Source organism: Malaclemys terrapin, chromosome 4 (genome assembly GCF_027887155.1).
Source record: "Malaclemys terrapin pileata isolate rMalTer1 chromosome 4, rMalTer1.hap1, whole genome shotgun sequence".
NCBI classification, from domain to species: domain Eukaryota; kingdom Metazoa; phylum Chordata; order Testudines; family Emydidae; genus Malaclemys; species Malaclemys terrapin.
The window spans coordinates 144,057,987-144,073,024 of NC_071508.1; the positions used below are offsets into that span (position 1 = coordinate 144,057,987).

A 15,038-nucleotide genomic window follows, 5' to 3' on the forward strand; every position below is an offset into this window, starting at 1 on the left:
TGTGTTGTGGGGGGTGTTTATCATTGTAGCAGTGGAGATATTTCTACAGGTTTTGCATCTGTTCTTGCAGGGGTCTAGTGCTGCTTTGAGTTGTTGTGTTCTAGTCTGTGGGGGGCTTGCTTCTGTCAGGTGAAGCAGTTAAGACTATGAACATGACCATGTCCTTTTAAACCTTAAGGTTTAAAAATCTCCATTGTTAATAAAACCAGAGATAAGTTGAAATTAATTAATACAAAAATGTGTACTGTATAATTTGTGCTGTTTATACTTCAGTTGGTTTGTATAGTAAAACTGACTACAGTACTTTCTTATTCCTTCTCAGTTTCAGATTCTGGTTCTCCTGTACTAGCACAGCTGTAAACTACAAGGGAATGTTAAAATCCAAGATGTTTAGAATACTAGAATACTTGAAAGATTTTTTTTCATATTTTGTAATTTTTTTTTATTTAAACTGTTAGTGACCTATTCACCCTTGTCACCTTTGTCCATATTCTACCTGGTAGAATTTACAAGAAATTTATTCTTAACTTGCCATCTGAATAAAATACTTAAGTTCAACAAATAGAAAAAATAGCAAATTAGAAAGTGTTTCTAATCAGAATCTTGGTCACTGAATTTGTCCCATCTTATAGAAACATTTCCCATCTAATGAAACTTTAAACACATTTTTCAGCTTTGCCTTCCAAAACACCTGGCAGATCTTCCCAACGGATTTCTAAACAACTGACAACTCCAAGATCAGCCAGTAGAACTTTGCGCCAAAGCAGTCTTGCCATTCTCTGCAGCTCTGAGGACACTGTTGCAAAACAGACTACACCAGCAGCCAGAGGCTTTCATGTTCCACAAAATCCTAACAGGCTCCAGGCTCCTACTAGAAAAACTCTGTTTGGCAGCACACTTGAACAAAGGTAGACACTTGAATACAGCTTCATTCTAACTTCAGTTGCAGCAGAAGTTACCAGTTAACTTTTAGCACATATAATTGTCAATATTAATGTTTGCTAAATCTTACCATTAATTCTGCCTGGGTAAAAGATGTCAAGTCCTTGTTTTTCTCCCTCCACTGACCTAAAGCGAATCTTAAGGCTTTGCATCTCACATATAACTTCATTGTGCATAAGTATACGTTTACTTTCTGTCCAGAAAATGAGTTGTGTAGTGAGTAGTGACAAGGACTCGACCATGATGGTAGGAGGGAGAACAGCACAATAAAGTCAATGCGTTTCAAGAAGGCGACTTTAGCAAACTCAGGGAGTTGGTAGGTAAAATCCCATGGGAAGCAAGTCTAAGGGGAAAAACAATTGAAGACAGTTGGCAGTTTTTCAAAGAGACATTATTACGGGCACAAGAGCAAACTATCCCACTGCGTAGGAAAGATAGAAAGTATGGCAAGAGACCATCCTGGCTTAACCAGGAGATCTTCAATGATCTAAAACTCAAAAAAGAGACCTACAAAAAGTGGAAACTCAGTCAAATTACAAAAGATGAATATAAACAAATAACACAAGTATGTAGGGACAAAATTAGAAAGGCCGAGGCACAAAATGAGATCAAACTAGCTAGAAACATAAAAGGAAACCAGAAAACATTCTACTGATACATTAGAAGCAAGAGGAAGACCAAGGACAGAGTAGGGCCATTACTCAATGAGGTGGGAAAGACAATAACAGAAAATGTGGAAATGGCAGAGGTGCTTAATGACTTCTTTGTTTCGGTTTTCACCAAGAAGGTTGGTGGTGATTGGATGTCTAACATAGTGAATGCCAGTGAAAATGAGGTAGGATCAGAGGGTAAAATAGGGAAAGAACAAGTCAAAAATTACTGAGACAAATTAGATATCTTCAAATCACCAGGGACTGATGAAATGCATCCTAGAATACTCAAGGAGCTGACTGGGGAGATCTCTGAGCCATTAGCAATTATCTTTGAAAAGTCATGGAAGACGGGAGACATTCCAGAAGACTGGAAAAGGGCAATTATAGTGCCCATCTATAAAAAGGGAAATAAGGACAACCCAGGGAATTACAGACCAGTCAGCTTAACTTCGGTACCTGGAAAGATGTTTGCAAATTGATTCCTTAATTATTTGCTCCACCTAGAAGTTAATAAGGTGATAAATAACAGTCAGCATGGATTTGTCAAGAGCAAATTGTGTCAAACCAACCTGATAGCTTTCTTTGACAGGGTAACAAGCCTTGTGGATAGGGGGGAAGCGGCAGATGTGGTATATCTTGACACTAGTAAGGCTTTTGACAGTCTTGCATGACCTTCTCATAAACAAACTAGGGAAATACAACCTAGATGGAGCTACTATAAGGTGGGTGCATAACTGGTTGGACCATCATTCCCAGAGAGTAGTTATCAGTGGTTCACACTCATGCTGGAAGGGAATAATGAGTGGGGTCCCGCAGGAATCGGTTCTGGGTCCGGTTCTGTTGAATATCTTCATTAATGATTTAGATAATGGCATAGAGAGTACACTTATAAAGTTTGCTGATGATACCAAGCTGGGAGGGGTTGCAAGTGCATAGGATAGGATAGGATTAAAATTCAAAATGAGCTGGACAAACTGGAGAAATGGTCTGAAGTAAATAGGATGAAATTCAATAAGGACAAATGTAAAGTACTCCACGTAGGAAGGAACAATCAGTTGCGCACACATAAAATGGGAAATGACTGCCTAGGAAGGAGAACTGTGGAAAGGGATCTGGGGGTCATAGTGGATCACAAGCTAAATATGAGTCAACAGTGTAACGCTGTTGCAAAAAAAGCAAGTATCATTCTGGGGTGTATTAGCAGGAGTATTGTAAGCAAGGCACGAGAAGTAATTCTTCCGCTCTACTCCGCACTGATTAGGCCTCAACTGGAGTATTGTGTCCAGGTCTGGGCACCACATTTCAAGAAAGATGTGGACAAATTGGTCAGGGTCCAGAGAAGAGCAACAAGAAGGATTAAAGGTCTAGAAAGCATGACCTATGAGGGAAGATTGAAAAAATAGGGTTTGTTTAGTCTGGAGAAGAGAAGACTGAGAGGGGACATAACCGTTTTCAAGTACATAAAAGGTTATTACAAGGAGGAGGGAGAAAAATTGTTGTTCTTAACCTCTGAGGATAGGACAAGAATTAATGGGCTTAAATTGTAGCAAGGGCGGTTTAGGTTGGACATGAGGAAAAACTTCCTAACTATCAGAGTGGTTAAGCAATGGAATAAATTGCCTAGGGAGATGAGGAATCTCCATCATTGGGAATTTTTAAGAGCAGGTTAAACAAACACCTGTCAGGCATGGTCTAGATCAGGGGTTGGCAACCTTTCAGGAGTGGTGTGCCAGTCTTCATTTATTCACTCTCATTTAAGGTTTCGTGTGCCAGTCATACATTTTAACGTTTTTAGAAGGTCTCTTTCTATAAAGTCTATAATATATAACTAAACTATTGTTATGTAAAGTAAATAAGGTTTTTAAAATGTTTAAGAAGCTTAATTTAAAATTAAATTAAAATGCAGAGCCCCCCAGACCGGTGGCCAGGACCTGGGCAGCGTGAGTGCCACTGAAAATCAGCTCGCATGCCGCCTTCGGCATGCGTGCCATAGGTTGCCTACCCCTGGTCTAGATAATACCTAGTCCTTCCTTGAGTGCAAGGGACAGGACTAGATGACCTCTCAAGGTCCCTTCCAGTTCTGTGATTCTACGATAACTGCAGAACAAACTATGTAATGGGGTCAAGGTTGGCTATTCCAAAAGCTGAGAATGATTAGAGAAGACTGAATGTTCAGGATCTTCTTCGAGTGCTTGCTCATGTCTATCCACAGTAGGCGTGCGTGCTCGCCACATGCACCAGTGCCGGAAGTTTTCCCCTTAGCAGTACCCGTGGGGGGGGGGGGGAGCACCGCTGTGACCCCTGGAGTGGCGCCTCTATATTACGCTATAAGGGGAGCCGCGCACTCCCCCACCCTCCGTTCCTCCTTGCCGCCAGTGAAGGTGCGTCGGAATTTCTTGCTCCAGCTCTGCTGCAGCCTTTCCAGTTGATCTTAGTGGTACCTTTAGCTAGTCATTAGTAGCTTGTAGAAAGTAGTTTTCAGTTGTTAGAGTGGGCCTGGGGCATGCCCAGTGCCCCATGCTTCAAGTCGTGCGACTCCTGTCGCCATTCCATGCCAAGGAGTGATCCGCGTGCTGAATGTCTCCGCTGCTTGGGCGAAACTCACACGAGTGAACGCTGCAAGATCTGCAGGTCTTTTAAGCCATGAACTAAGGAGAGGGACGTCAGACTTCGTGCTCTCCTCATGGAATCAGTGCTGGCTCCAACTCCAGTATGCCGAGCAGACTTGGCGTCTGGCACCGCATCATCGGTGCGCAGCGAAGCCCCCTCCCCCAGTTGGCACCACTCCCCTTCCAAGAAGCAAAGGAAGAGCTCGACTTCGCAGCGGTCCCGAGAGAAGGGAGGGGGAGAGGCTGGTCCCGCGTTGGGCAGCCCTCGGTGTCCCCCCCCCCCCCCCCCCTCCGGGCTCGAAACCTTTGACTTGTGCTGAACGGAGTAGCCCAGTAGCGTCGACATGCAACTCTCCTGCGGTCTGGATCCCATCGACACCGGAGGCTCAACAGGCCACTCGAGACACTTTGAGCTTGCCGGTGGCAGGCCCCCGGTCCCGAGGCAAACCGCCACTGGGTGCTTGACAGGCCTCCCCGGTACAGCGCAGCTCTCAGTCCGAAGCCTGCTCTCTACCTCATTCGGCACGCAACGACAGGTCCACTTGCAGCTCGCCTCCACCATCCTCAATACCAGCCAGGTTACCTGGTTCGGTGCCGTCTGGGCAGGAGTCTCGGGGTCCCTCCACGCAACAGCGGGCGCAGGCACCAAGATAGGCATTGAAGGCGTTCCTCTTCACGACGCAGCTATCGTAACCGGTCTCGGCGTGACCAACATCCACGCTCTCACTCTGTCAGACATCACACATGGGGCTCCCGCCGCGCGTCATCAGCACCACAGCACTGCAGCTCCTGGCGCCGAAGCGAATCTCAGAACAGTACTTCTGGGGGGTACCGGTCCTCGACATCGAGCTCCCGATCCCTTGGAAGACAGCATTGTAGGCACCGTTGTTCCCACCGCTCCTATGGTACCGTTTGGTCGGTGGTGACCTCTGCCTTGGCACCCAGCCGCCCCTTGCTGGGCCGTACCCATCAGCCGGACCAGATAGCGCCACCTGGCCTGCAGCATGGACACTGGCAAGAGGCCCCATGGTGGGACAATGATGTCAATGGGCCCTGTGGCCGCCGATGCCCACCCAGCCGGGAACCCGCTTGGTGGCCGGGGCGGACGGGGCCCCATTAGCCTCGTTATCTAGGCCAAGGGACAAATCGACGGATCATGAGTTGTCGGCTCCGCGCCCGGACTCCGACCTGGGGGTTGATGCACCGGCTGCGGCCCACAGCCCCGTGCCCGCCTCCTCTCCTGCACCGGATGATACTATCACGACACTGCCACTCTCTGCTCCACAGGAAGACTTCATGGCGCATCAAGACCTGCTAAAGCGGGTGGCGTCGAGCCTCCAGCTGCAGGCAGGGGAGATGGAGGGCCCATCCGATTCCCTTTTTAATGTACTGTCCCCCTCGGTGCCAGGCTGTGTGGCTTTACCCCTTCACCAAGGAGTAGCCAACATCTCCAATGCCCTATGGTTAACTCCTGCCTTTCTGGCCCTGATTTCCAAGAAGGCTGAGAGGAAGTATTTCATGCTGGCCAAGAACCACGAATACTTCTATTCTCACCCAGCACCTAACTCTCTGGTGGTGGAATCGGTGAACCACCGGGAGCGGCAGGGCCAGCCCACGCCCAAGAATAAAGATGCCAGGAGACTAGACTCTTTTTGGTAGAAAACTACTCCTCTTCAAGTTTCCAGCTCAGGGTGGCCAACCATCAGGCCTTACTGAGCCGATATGATTTTAATTTATGGGAGTCCCTGCCAAAGTTCGAGCCATTCCTCCCAGAGCGGGATAGGAAGGACTTTAAGGCATTGATGGATGAGGGGGCGACGGCAGCCAAAGCAGCCCTGCAGGCAGCGGCGAACGCAACGGATACGGCAGCTCGCTCGATGGGCTCCGCAATTTCCATGCGCAGGGCGTCATGGCACCTCCTGTCCGGGCTTTCGGCAGAGGCCCAGTCCCTCATGCAGGACCTGCTGTTCGATGGGAAGGTCCTGTTCACCAAACAGACGGACGTCAGGCTGTATGAGATGAAAGACTCTCGTACCATCCTGCAGACCTTGGGCCTCCACATCCCTCCGGCTAAGAACAAGGCCAAACCGCAGACGTCAGCTCACCCTGCCAGAGCAGATATGAGCCCCCTTACAAGAGGCCAAGAGACCAGAAGCGCCGGCCTCAACGACAGTCCTGCTCTGCCCCACAGCCTGGGCCCTCTAAGGGTAAAAGGCAGGGAAAGAGGTGGTTTTGATTATTTGAAGGGGGGCACCAAGGCAGTTGCCATGGAAACCCCCTACTAAAGTTTGTGTTCGGCAACCGCTTGTCTGCCTTCCGTGGGGATTGGTCACGAATAACCTCGGACTGCTGGGTCTTCAACACCATTTCTAAGGGCTACACTTTGCAGTTCAGTTCACCCCCGCCCAACCACCCCTCCATCCCTGGTGGGCTATGGGGGACCCGGAGCATGTTCATCTCCTAGGTCAGGAGGTGGAACGACTACTACACCTGGGGGCAGTGGAGAGAGTGCCAGTAGAATTCCAGAGCAGGGGCTTCTACTCCCGATATTTCCTGATCCCAAAAGTGAAAGGGGGTCTCAGACCCATCCTAGATCTGCGGAATCTCAATCGGTTTATGATCCATTCCAAGTTCCACATGGTGTCCCTGGCTTCTATTATCCCCTCCCTGGAGCCGGGGGACTGGTACATGGCCCTGGACCTTCAGGACATGTATTTCCACATACATATTTGTAGAAGGGCATAGGCGCTTCCTCCATTTCCTAGTGGGGCCCAACCACTACGAGTTCACAGTTCTCCCATTTGGCCTATCCACAGTGCCCAGGGTATTCACAAAGTGTATGGCGGTGGTAGTGGCCTACCTCAGACGAGAAGGGGTCCAGATGTTCCCATATCTGGACGACTGGCTTCTCAAGGGCAACTCACCCTCTCAGGACCTGCTCCTGTCCATGTGCGCTAATCTCGGCCTGTTGGTAAACGAGACCAAATCAGTGCTAGTCCCCGTGCAGTATATAGAATTCATAGGGGCACTACTGGACTCCTTAAGGGCCACAGCCTCTCTCCCAGTGGGCAGGTTCGAAACCCTCAAAGGTCTCATCGCCTCGGTCACGACTTCCGGTGACAACAGCACGGGCGTGCCTTCAGATCCTAGGACACATGGCGGTGTGCACGTATGTGGTCCGCCACGCCAGGCTCCAAATGAGGCCCCTCCAGCTATGGCTAGCCTCTCAGTTCTTCCAGGCCCGGAACAGCCTGGACAAGGTCTCATGGTACTGACCCCAGTAATCGCCTCCCTACAATGGTGGTCCTCCCTGGGCAACATGCTCCAAGGGGTTCCTTTCCAGGAGGCGGCCCCATCGATAGACCTGGTGTCCGATGCGTCGGACTTGGGCTGGGGAGCCCACATAGGGAACATGCAAACCCAAGGGATGTGGTCAGCCTCGGACCTGTCCCTCCATATAAATGTCAGGGAGCTCAGGGCGGTACGGTTGGCGTGTGTAGCTTTCATCACGCAGCTTCGTGGCAAGGTGGTCAGAGTCCTTACGGACAACACCGCCACGATGTTCTACATCAACAGGCAGGTGGGGCACGGTCCTCGGCCGGGAAGCCTTGAGCCTGTGGGAATTCTGTATAGCCCACGACATGTCCCTGAGGGCCTTCCACCTACCGGGTGCCCACAATACATAGGCCGATCACCTCAGCGGGGTTTTCTCCCCCCGTTACGAGTGGATGCTCCACTAGGAGGTCACTCACCGGCTCTTCCGAGAGTGGGGAATTCCCCATGTGGACCTGTTCGTGACCCGCCAGAACCAGCATTGCCCCTGATTTTGTTCCGGGGGGGGGGGGGGGGGGTTGGGGAGGGCCTCGATCTCAGATGCCTTCCTCCTGCAGTGGTCGGACCAGCTTTTCTGTGCTTTTCCACCGTTTCCCCTTATAGGCAAAGTCCTAGAAAAAGTGAAAACAGACAAAGCACGTATCATCCTTATCACCCCAGCCTGGCCCCATCAACACTGGTACGGGGACCTACTGGCGGCCCCTCCAAGGAGGTTGCCGCTATGCCTGCACCTCCTCTCCCAGGACGGGGGCCGCCTCCTTCATCCCAATCTGGCCGCTCTCCACCTGACAGCATGGCTGCTCAGTGGCTAGAGGAGGAGGAGGAGGAGAGGAGGTGTTCTGAGGAAGTAGGCAGGTCCTCCTGGAAAGTTGGAAGCCGTCCACACACCAGACATACCTGGCGAAGTGGTCCCGATTTTCCAGGTGGGTGGGGGAGTGAGGAGTCTCCCTATCGTCCGCACCACTCCAGCTTATCCTCGAGTACCTCCTATCCCTTAGGACCCAAGGGCTGGCACCCGCCTCTGTTAGGGTACACTTGGCGGCCATATCGGCCTTCTACCCGCTGGTGCAAGGGCACTCGGTCTTCTCCCATACTATGACCTCCCTCTTCCTGAGTGGCCTTGACTGTTCATTCCCGTATGCTAGATCCTCTGTACCGCAGTGGGACCTAAACCTGGTGGTGTCCCGGCTCACGGGGCCTCCCTTTGAACCTTTTGGCCACATGTTCCTTGTCTCGCCTCTCATGGAAGGTAGCCTTTCTTGTAGCAATCACGTCAGCCGGACGTGTCTCAGAGCTCAGGGCCTTGACCTCACAACCTCCATATACGGTCTTCCACAAGGGTAAGGTCCAACTTCGCCAACACCCTGCATTCCTCCCAAAGGTGGTCTCCGCCTTTCATATGGAACAGGACATCTTTCTCCCCGTGCTCTGTCCCAAGCCCCATTCCTCCAATGAGGAATGCCGCCTTCACACGCTCGATATGCATAGGGCAGTGGCCTTCTGCCTGGATTGGACTAAACTGTTCCAAAAATCCTCGCAACTCTTCGTTGCCTTGGCTTGAGCGTATGAAGGGGCAGCCTATTTCCACCCAGCGCCTTTCTCACTGGATCGCCTCGTGCATACGCACATGCTATGATCTGGCAGGGGTTCCCCCGCCACCGATCATCAGAGCGCACTCAACGAGAGCTCAGGCCTCATCGGCTCCCTATGTAGCCCATGTCCCTATCCAGGACATCTGTAGGGCTGCCACCTGGTCTTCAGTTCACACGTTCACTGCGCATTATGCGATTGTCTCCCAAACTAGGGATGACGCTGGGTTCGGCAGAATGGTACTGCGTCTCGGGAACTCCTACCCAACTCCAACAGATACAGCTTGGAATCACCTACTATGGAATACACATGAGCAAGCACTCGAAGAAAAGACAGTTACCTGTTCCGTAACTGGTGTTCTTCGAGATGTGTTGCTTATGTCTATTCCGCATCCCGCCCTCCTTCCCCTCTGTTGGAGTTGTCCGGCAAGAAGGAACCGAGGGTAGGGGGAGAGTGTGGCTCCCCTTATAGCGCGATATAGAGGTGCCACTCCAGGGGTCGCAGCAGTGCTTCCTCTTCTCTCCCCCCCCCCCCCCCCCCCATGGGTACTGCTAAGGGGAAAAAACTTCCGGCACCAGTGCACGTGGCGAGCACGCACACCTACTGTGTAATAGACATGAGCAACACATCTCGAACACCAGTTACGGAACAGGTAACTGTCTTTTTTCTCTTTCAGTGGCTCCCCACTTGCAGAAGAACAATGCTCTATGACAGATGGTGCAGCAGAGAGAACTAATGTGAGTTATGTCTTCATTGACTAGTGCATGTATGTGCCTTAAAGATCTATCTTCTGTATATAAGAAACTGTTAATGTTTACCCCATAAAGCAGTGGATACCATGGATTCTAAATCAGGAGAACGTACTTTCCAGTTCCTCCAGAGCGTCTGAAAGTTCGGAGAAGTGTTTGCATAGGATCATTAGTATTGAATGGCAGATTATTTTAAGCTTTGTTTCCTTATATGGATCTACATTTAATCCTTTTTGTGGCCAACTGAGTCCAACAACTTAAAGCCATTCTCCTACAAACTGCTAAAAATCTCTTGCATTGATTTTTATCCTCATCATCTACTACACTTAAAAGAGCAAGCAAAGAGTTTTCTTGCTGTTCACTTGTTTCACCTCTGAGAATGTCTAGATGCTATATTATCTTTACCTGCATCTAACTTCTCCATGAACTTATTCCACATCACTGTCTGCAGAAGGGATCTTGTATGTGAAACATTTGTTCAGTTATGACTGCCCCTCTTCTCTTCCCCCAAGAAGTTTCTCATAGCTTTCCTCGGGAGATAGCCTTGCCTGTGGGACTTTTCAAGCGTAAGTATTGCTCAGTAGGTAGTTTTGTGCTTTGAGGAAACAATGTAGCAAGAGAACTAACTGATTACCTAAAATGCTCTTCAGACAGCTCTGCTGCAAGTGTAAATTGTTTTCTTCAGGGAGGGAGAATTGACCTTGCATTTTCCTCTTTAAAAGCTTGTCAAAGAAGCACCAAAGAAACTACCTTTCATCTGAAATAGATCATAGCAATGGATTTACAGAGGCCACCTTTTGTTTTGTTTTGTTTTGTTTTGTTTCTTTTGAAGAGTCTCTTGTGTAAATCTACTAAACTCTAACAAATTATCCATAGACTAACTCCAATCCACAGGCCTTGTATCTTAACAATACACATGGTGGAGTACCATCTTCCATGATCTCTTGGCCTGCACGTGTCCTGGCCCTCATGTACACTTTGTGCTTTCTTTCCATTTCTAAAGTTGATCTATTTTTTTAATGAAAACAAAACAAAAAGCACAAAACAGAACTGAGTACTGATTTATGTCTCTCTTGCGATCTTACTTTCTACTTATCCCATTTAATTCTCCAGGAAACAAATGTAGCTGGCCTTGAGGTGTGTTTACGCCCAGATGAAAGGAGCCGTTCAGGTCCTGTTGATTCTCAAGCATTGGAAGATCCTGACACTAAAATAGAAATGCCAGATGTTACAGAAGATATGGAACTGTCTGCTACAGATCTTGCAGGTCAAGACATTGTCATGCGCAGCCCAGAAAAGAATGTCCAGTCAGAAACTGATTTCATTCAGGCTGAAAAACCACACACACCAGAATATAAATCAGGTGGGTTTCTTTATAGTTATTTCACATGGTTTGTGTTTTACTACTAGGAATTTACAATCAGAATAAGGCTTTATCTTAAGCTTATTAATGGACCTTGTTAACACATGAACTTATTGCTGCAGGACTATTAGTCTCTCTAAATGGGGTGCAGTGTCAGTGTCTATTTGATATTTGCGCTGACATCTTTGTATTATACTGAATGCACAACAGCAAACAACCATAGTAATCAAGAGAGGTTTTTTAAATTGTATAATCTTCAATAGGGTGTGTAATCCCGCTATAAAAAGCGGAAGCAAAGGTTGATAGACGCTATGAAAACAAACTGAAGTCAGGAATAAGTGCAGAAAATGTATAGCTTTTCCAGCACTATCAAGCAATGCAGTGTAACTTTTAAGTTTTGAAATGTCGTCTTATTTTCCAGATCTTTTGCATAGCGATTTTATCTCCAGTGATGGAACTCCCTTTGACGTGGTAAGTTCACCTTTAGTCTTTCTTGACTAAAACAATCCATTTACACGGCAGCACCATTAAACTTTCGTATTAAATGGTATTTGTAAAAATTCCTGAACTACTGCAATGAATTCAACTCCATAAAAAGTCAGTATCAAAGACCTAGTTACTCTAGTGCAGCGGTTCTCAAACTGGGTCACGACCCCCTTTGAATGGGGTCGCCAGGGCTGGCTTAGACTTGCTAAAGCCCGAGCCCCCCTACCCAGGGCCGAAGCCCGAGGGCTTCGGCCCTGGGTGGCAGGACTCAGGTTACAGGCCCCCTGCCTGGGGCTGAAGTCCTTGAGCTTCAGCATTGGCCCCCCTACCTGGAGCAGTGGGGCTTGGGCTTTAGCCCTCCCACCCAGGGCAGTGGGGCTTGGGCGGGCTCAGGGTTCGTTTCCTCCTCCCCGCCCCAGATCGTGAAGTAATTTTTATTGTCAGAAGGGGGTCGCGATGCAATGAAGTTTGATAACCCTCACTTCACACTTCACTGCTTTAGTGCATGCTGCCCTTTGTGGTGACTCAAGAACAGCTTAGGTGGATCCAGGATAAAATAGCTCAAGATTTTTGTTGTCTAACTCCTGTCAAACTGCTTCATCCTTGACTTGGTCAAACTACCAAATAGCCAGAAAATCCAATTAGTCTGAACCCTTAGTGATCTTCTCCCTCCTGAAAAGTTGAGGCATGATAGCTAACCAGGTGAAGGCTTATTTCCTTCTGTTAATACCTGCTAAAAATGGATAATATGCTCCTTGCTTTCTGCCTTCATCTGTCCTTTTCCTTCCCTCTTTCATACGAGAATGCTTCTGGTCTCTAGTCTATCTCTGCCTTGGTAGCTCTAATATTTTCTAGGGCTGAAGTTGTCAAAAGAGCCCCAGGGGAAAGTTGGTGTCCAAATCTAGGAGATTTGGGTGTCCAGCTCCCTTGGCTCCTCTGAAGAGCCCACCTTGCATGTGGATTGCTACTGTAACTGGTCCCCTTCTCTCCAAAACTGAGCTGATATTTAAACTCTCCTTATGTGATTGGAACCAAGCCGGCAAAGTGCTGGACCAAAGAGGGGGCCCCAGTGACATTGGTAAGTTGGTTTGGGTTTTTTTTTTTTTTTTTAATTCTTGCTCTGGAAAAATGTGCAGCACAACAACTATCACCACATTTGAGTCAAGCACTCCATCCAATACTTAATATTTCTAGTAATTCTGCACCTTTCAGCACTCTTAAGGATTCTGCTAGCAAAACCTATGTTTTACCTTTAAACTTGTGTATTTTAAAGCTGTGATTAGTGCCCATAGTACTGAATGAGGGGATGAGAATTCCCTTAATAAAATCCCTTTGTCAAAACATTGTCCACCACCTCTTGTCCCAAGGGCTTATACATGTCTATTATTCATAGACACCTACACCAGGCATAAACAATTGATTGATAATGACAGTTCCTGTCAGTCTGGCATTTAAATCACTGTGCTAATCAGTAATCTGCTGCTGTAATATGATTTAGTGAATTTGTGCTGTAGACTGGATAACTGTTGCTTGAACACTTTATGCTTTAATTTCCCCTACAGCCAAGCTCGAATTGCAGCCTCCCCTTCACGCCAGTCAGGAATGAAGCACAGAAGTTTGCAGCAGCTGAAATACACAATGATCTAATTGTATTTTCTCCTTTGTCTCCCCCCTCTGTGGAAAAATGAAGACTGACTTCTGAATTCAGAATGTGTAAATTACACTAATTGAATACAGAGAGGGACATCTGAAGTACCAGGATATTACCCTTGAGAACAACTGTGTACTGAGTAAATGTGTCTAACCTGGTATTTAAATAGTAGAGCTACTTATTAAAAACGTTTTGTAACATTTTTATGAAGCAGATGATGTTGCAATTTGATAACTGCTGTACAGTAATAGCTAGGGAGGGTGATAAGTAGGCTTGTTGTATCCATAGTGACTTGCATGATGACGCTCCTATTTAGGGATAATATATCCTGTCTAAGCTTCCACACATGTCCTATCCACTTCAAAATATAAACGTTATTTTATTCAGTTTTTTGCTTTTCTCCTTCATTTCTTTCCTTACCTCAAAAAATAATTTATGTACAAAAGATGGGGCGTACTGTGTGCAGTCATTGTTACAGTTCTAGCTGCACCTCTATCCCCTTTCTGGTCTCTTGAGTGCACCCATTCGGGCCCTTTGTCTTTACCTACACTCTGGAATTCCACAATTCTCCCACACTTACACTGAGCCCTGTGTATCGACTGTGCTTATTCAGCAGATCTGATGGGGGTTCTTTTTAGGAGTTAGCGATCAGTGCTGTCCAGCGACCAACCAGCTTTCTTAAAACAAACAATATGTTGGTTTTAACAGTAGGAACAAAGCATTTAAAGAGGATTTGAAAACCGGTGTGTATGTCTGTTGCTGATGGCACCTGAGGCAAGTTTTTTCTTAAGACTCCCCCAGCAAGTTCTTGTATGTCACCCTGGTTTCCCCAAACTCCCCCTCCATTTTTTGAGAGAGAGACTCCTTAAACTTGCCACAGTTCTTTGATCTCCTGTGTTCCTGAGCCTTTGCCTGTCTTGGCATTGTCTCTTAACAACCCACAAGTGGTTATGGAGAAGTGGCTTATCCTGAACCCTTCCTTTTCTTTATGGCCCCCTGTTAAACTAGATCAATATATTCATACAGCAAACATCCCAGTAACCAAGGCAACATCCAGTATTCATAAATTATTATAGATCAGCTCCAACTGTCACACATCATTTAAAAAACAAAAGTGACTTTTCGCCTCTTCATTGTCTAATAGTCAATTTTGTATAATAAAATACCAATTCTCCCCTAGCTTTCTTTAAACCAACTCCTTAGTCAGATACCTAGTATCTTTCCATGGTTACAGTGCTTTCTGCTGCATCTCACCTCTGACAAGGGGATCTTATTTCAGAATGTTAAGCTGAAAGTGCTGTATTCATGACACTAGTCGTGTGTTGAAATAAAGAGGAGGGTGCTAACCTGTCTCAGGATTGCTGTGCTGGTCCACTTGCTGAACTCGGTCTCCAAGGCAGATTGCCATCTCCATTCGTTGTTTACAGAGGACAAATTTCTTGTTCAGCTGTATTCTTAAATATCCTGTGTAGGAAGGAGTGTTGGAGACTCGTATGTGAAATGTTAGTCTGTATACAATAGTGTTAAATGGTGGGGGGGTTCTGATGACACTGTCCTGGGCTAGCACATCTCACCTGCTGGCAACTCAGACTGCCTGCACCTTACTATGTAATGTCACAATTAAGGCATATCTGTTAGATGCCTTAAGTGTACAACTCATAT

At 47.4% G+C, this 15,038-nt stretch overlaps 1 protein-coding gene across 1 annotated transcript in view; it reads left to right on the plus strand.

Annotated features, from left to right (window-relative positions):
* Positions 1-13,762, plus strand: part of DLGAP5 (DLG associated protein 5) — a 56,753-nt gene extending 42,991 nt beyond the window's left edge. The window contains exons 15-19 of the mRNA XM_054024632.1: positions 674-908; positions 9,804-9,864; positions 10,990-11,239; positions 11,661-11,710; positions 13,288-13,762. Coding sequence (XP_053880607.1) covers positions 674-908; positions 9,804-9,864; positions 10,990-11,239; positions 11,661-11,710; positions 13,288-13,413 — 722 coding nt within the window. The 3' untranslated portion in view covers positions 13,414-13,762. The remainder of the gene's footprint in view (positions 1-673; positions 909-9,803; positions 9,865-10,989; positions 11,240-11,660; positions 11,711-13,287) is intronic.
* Positions 13,763-15,038: the final 1,276 nt, after the last annotated feature.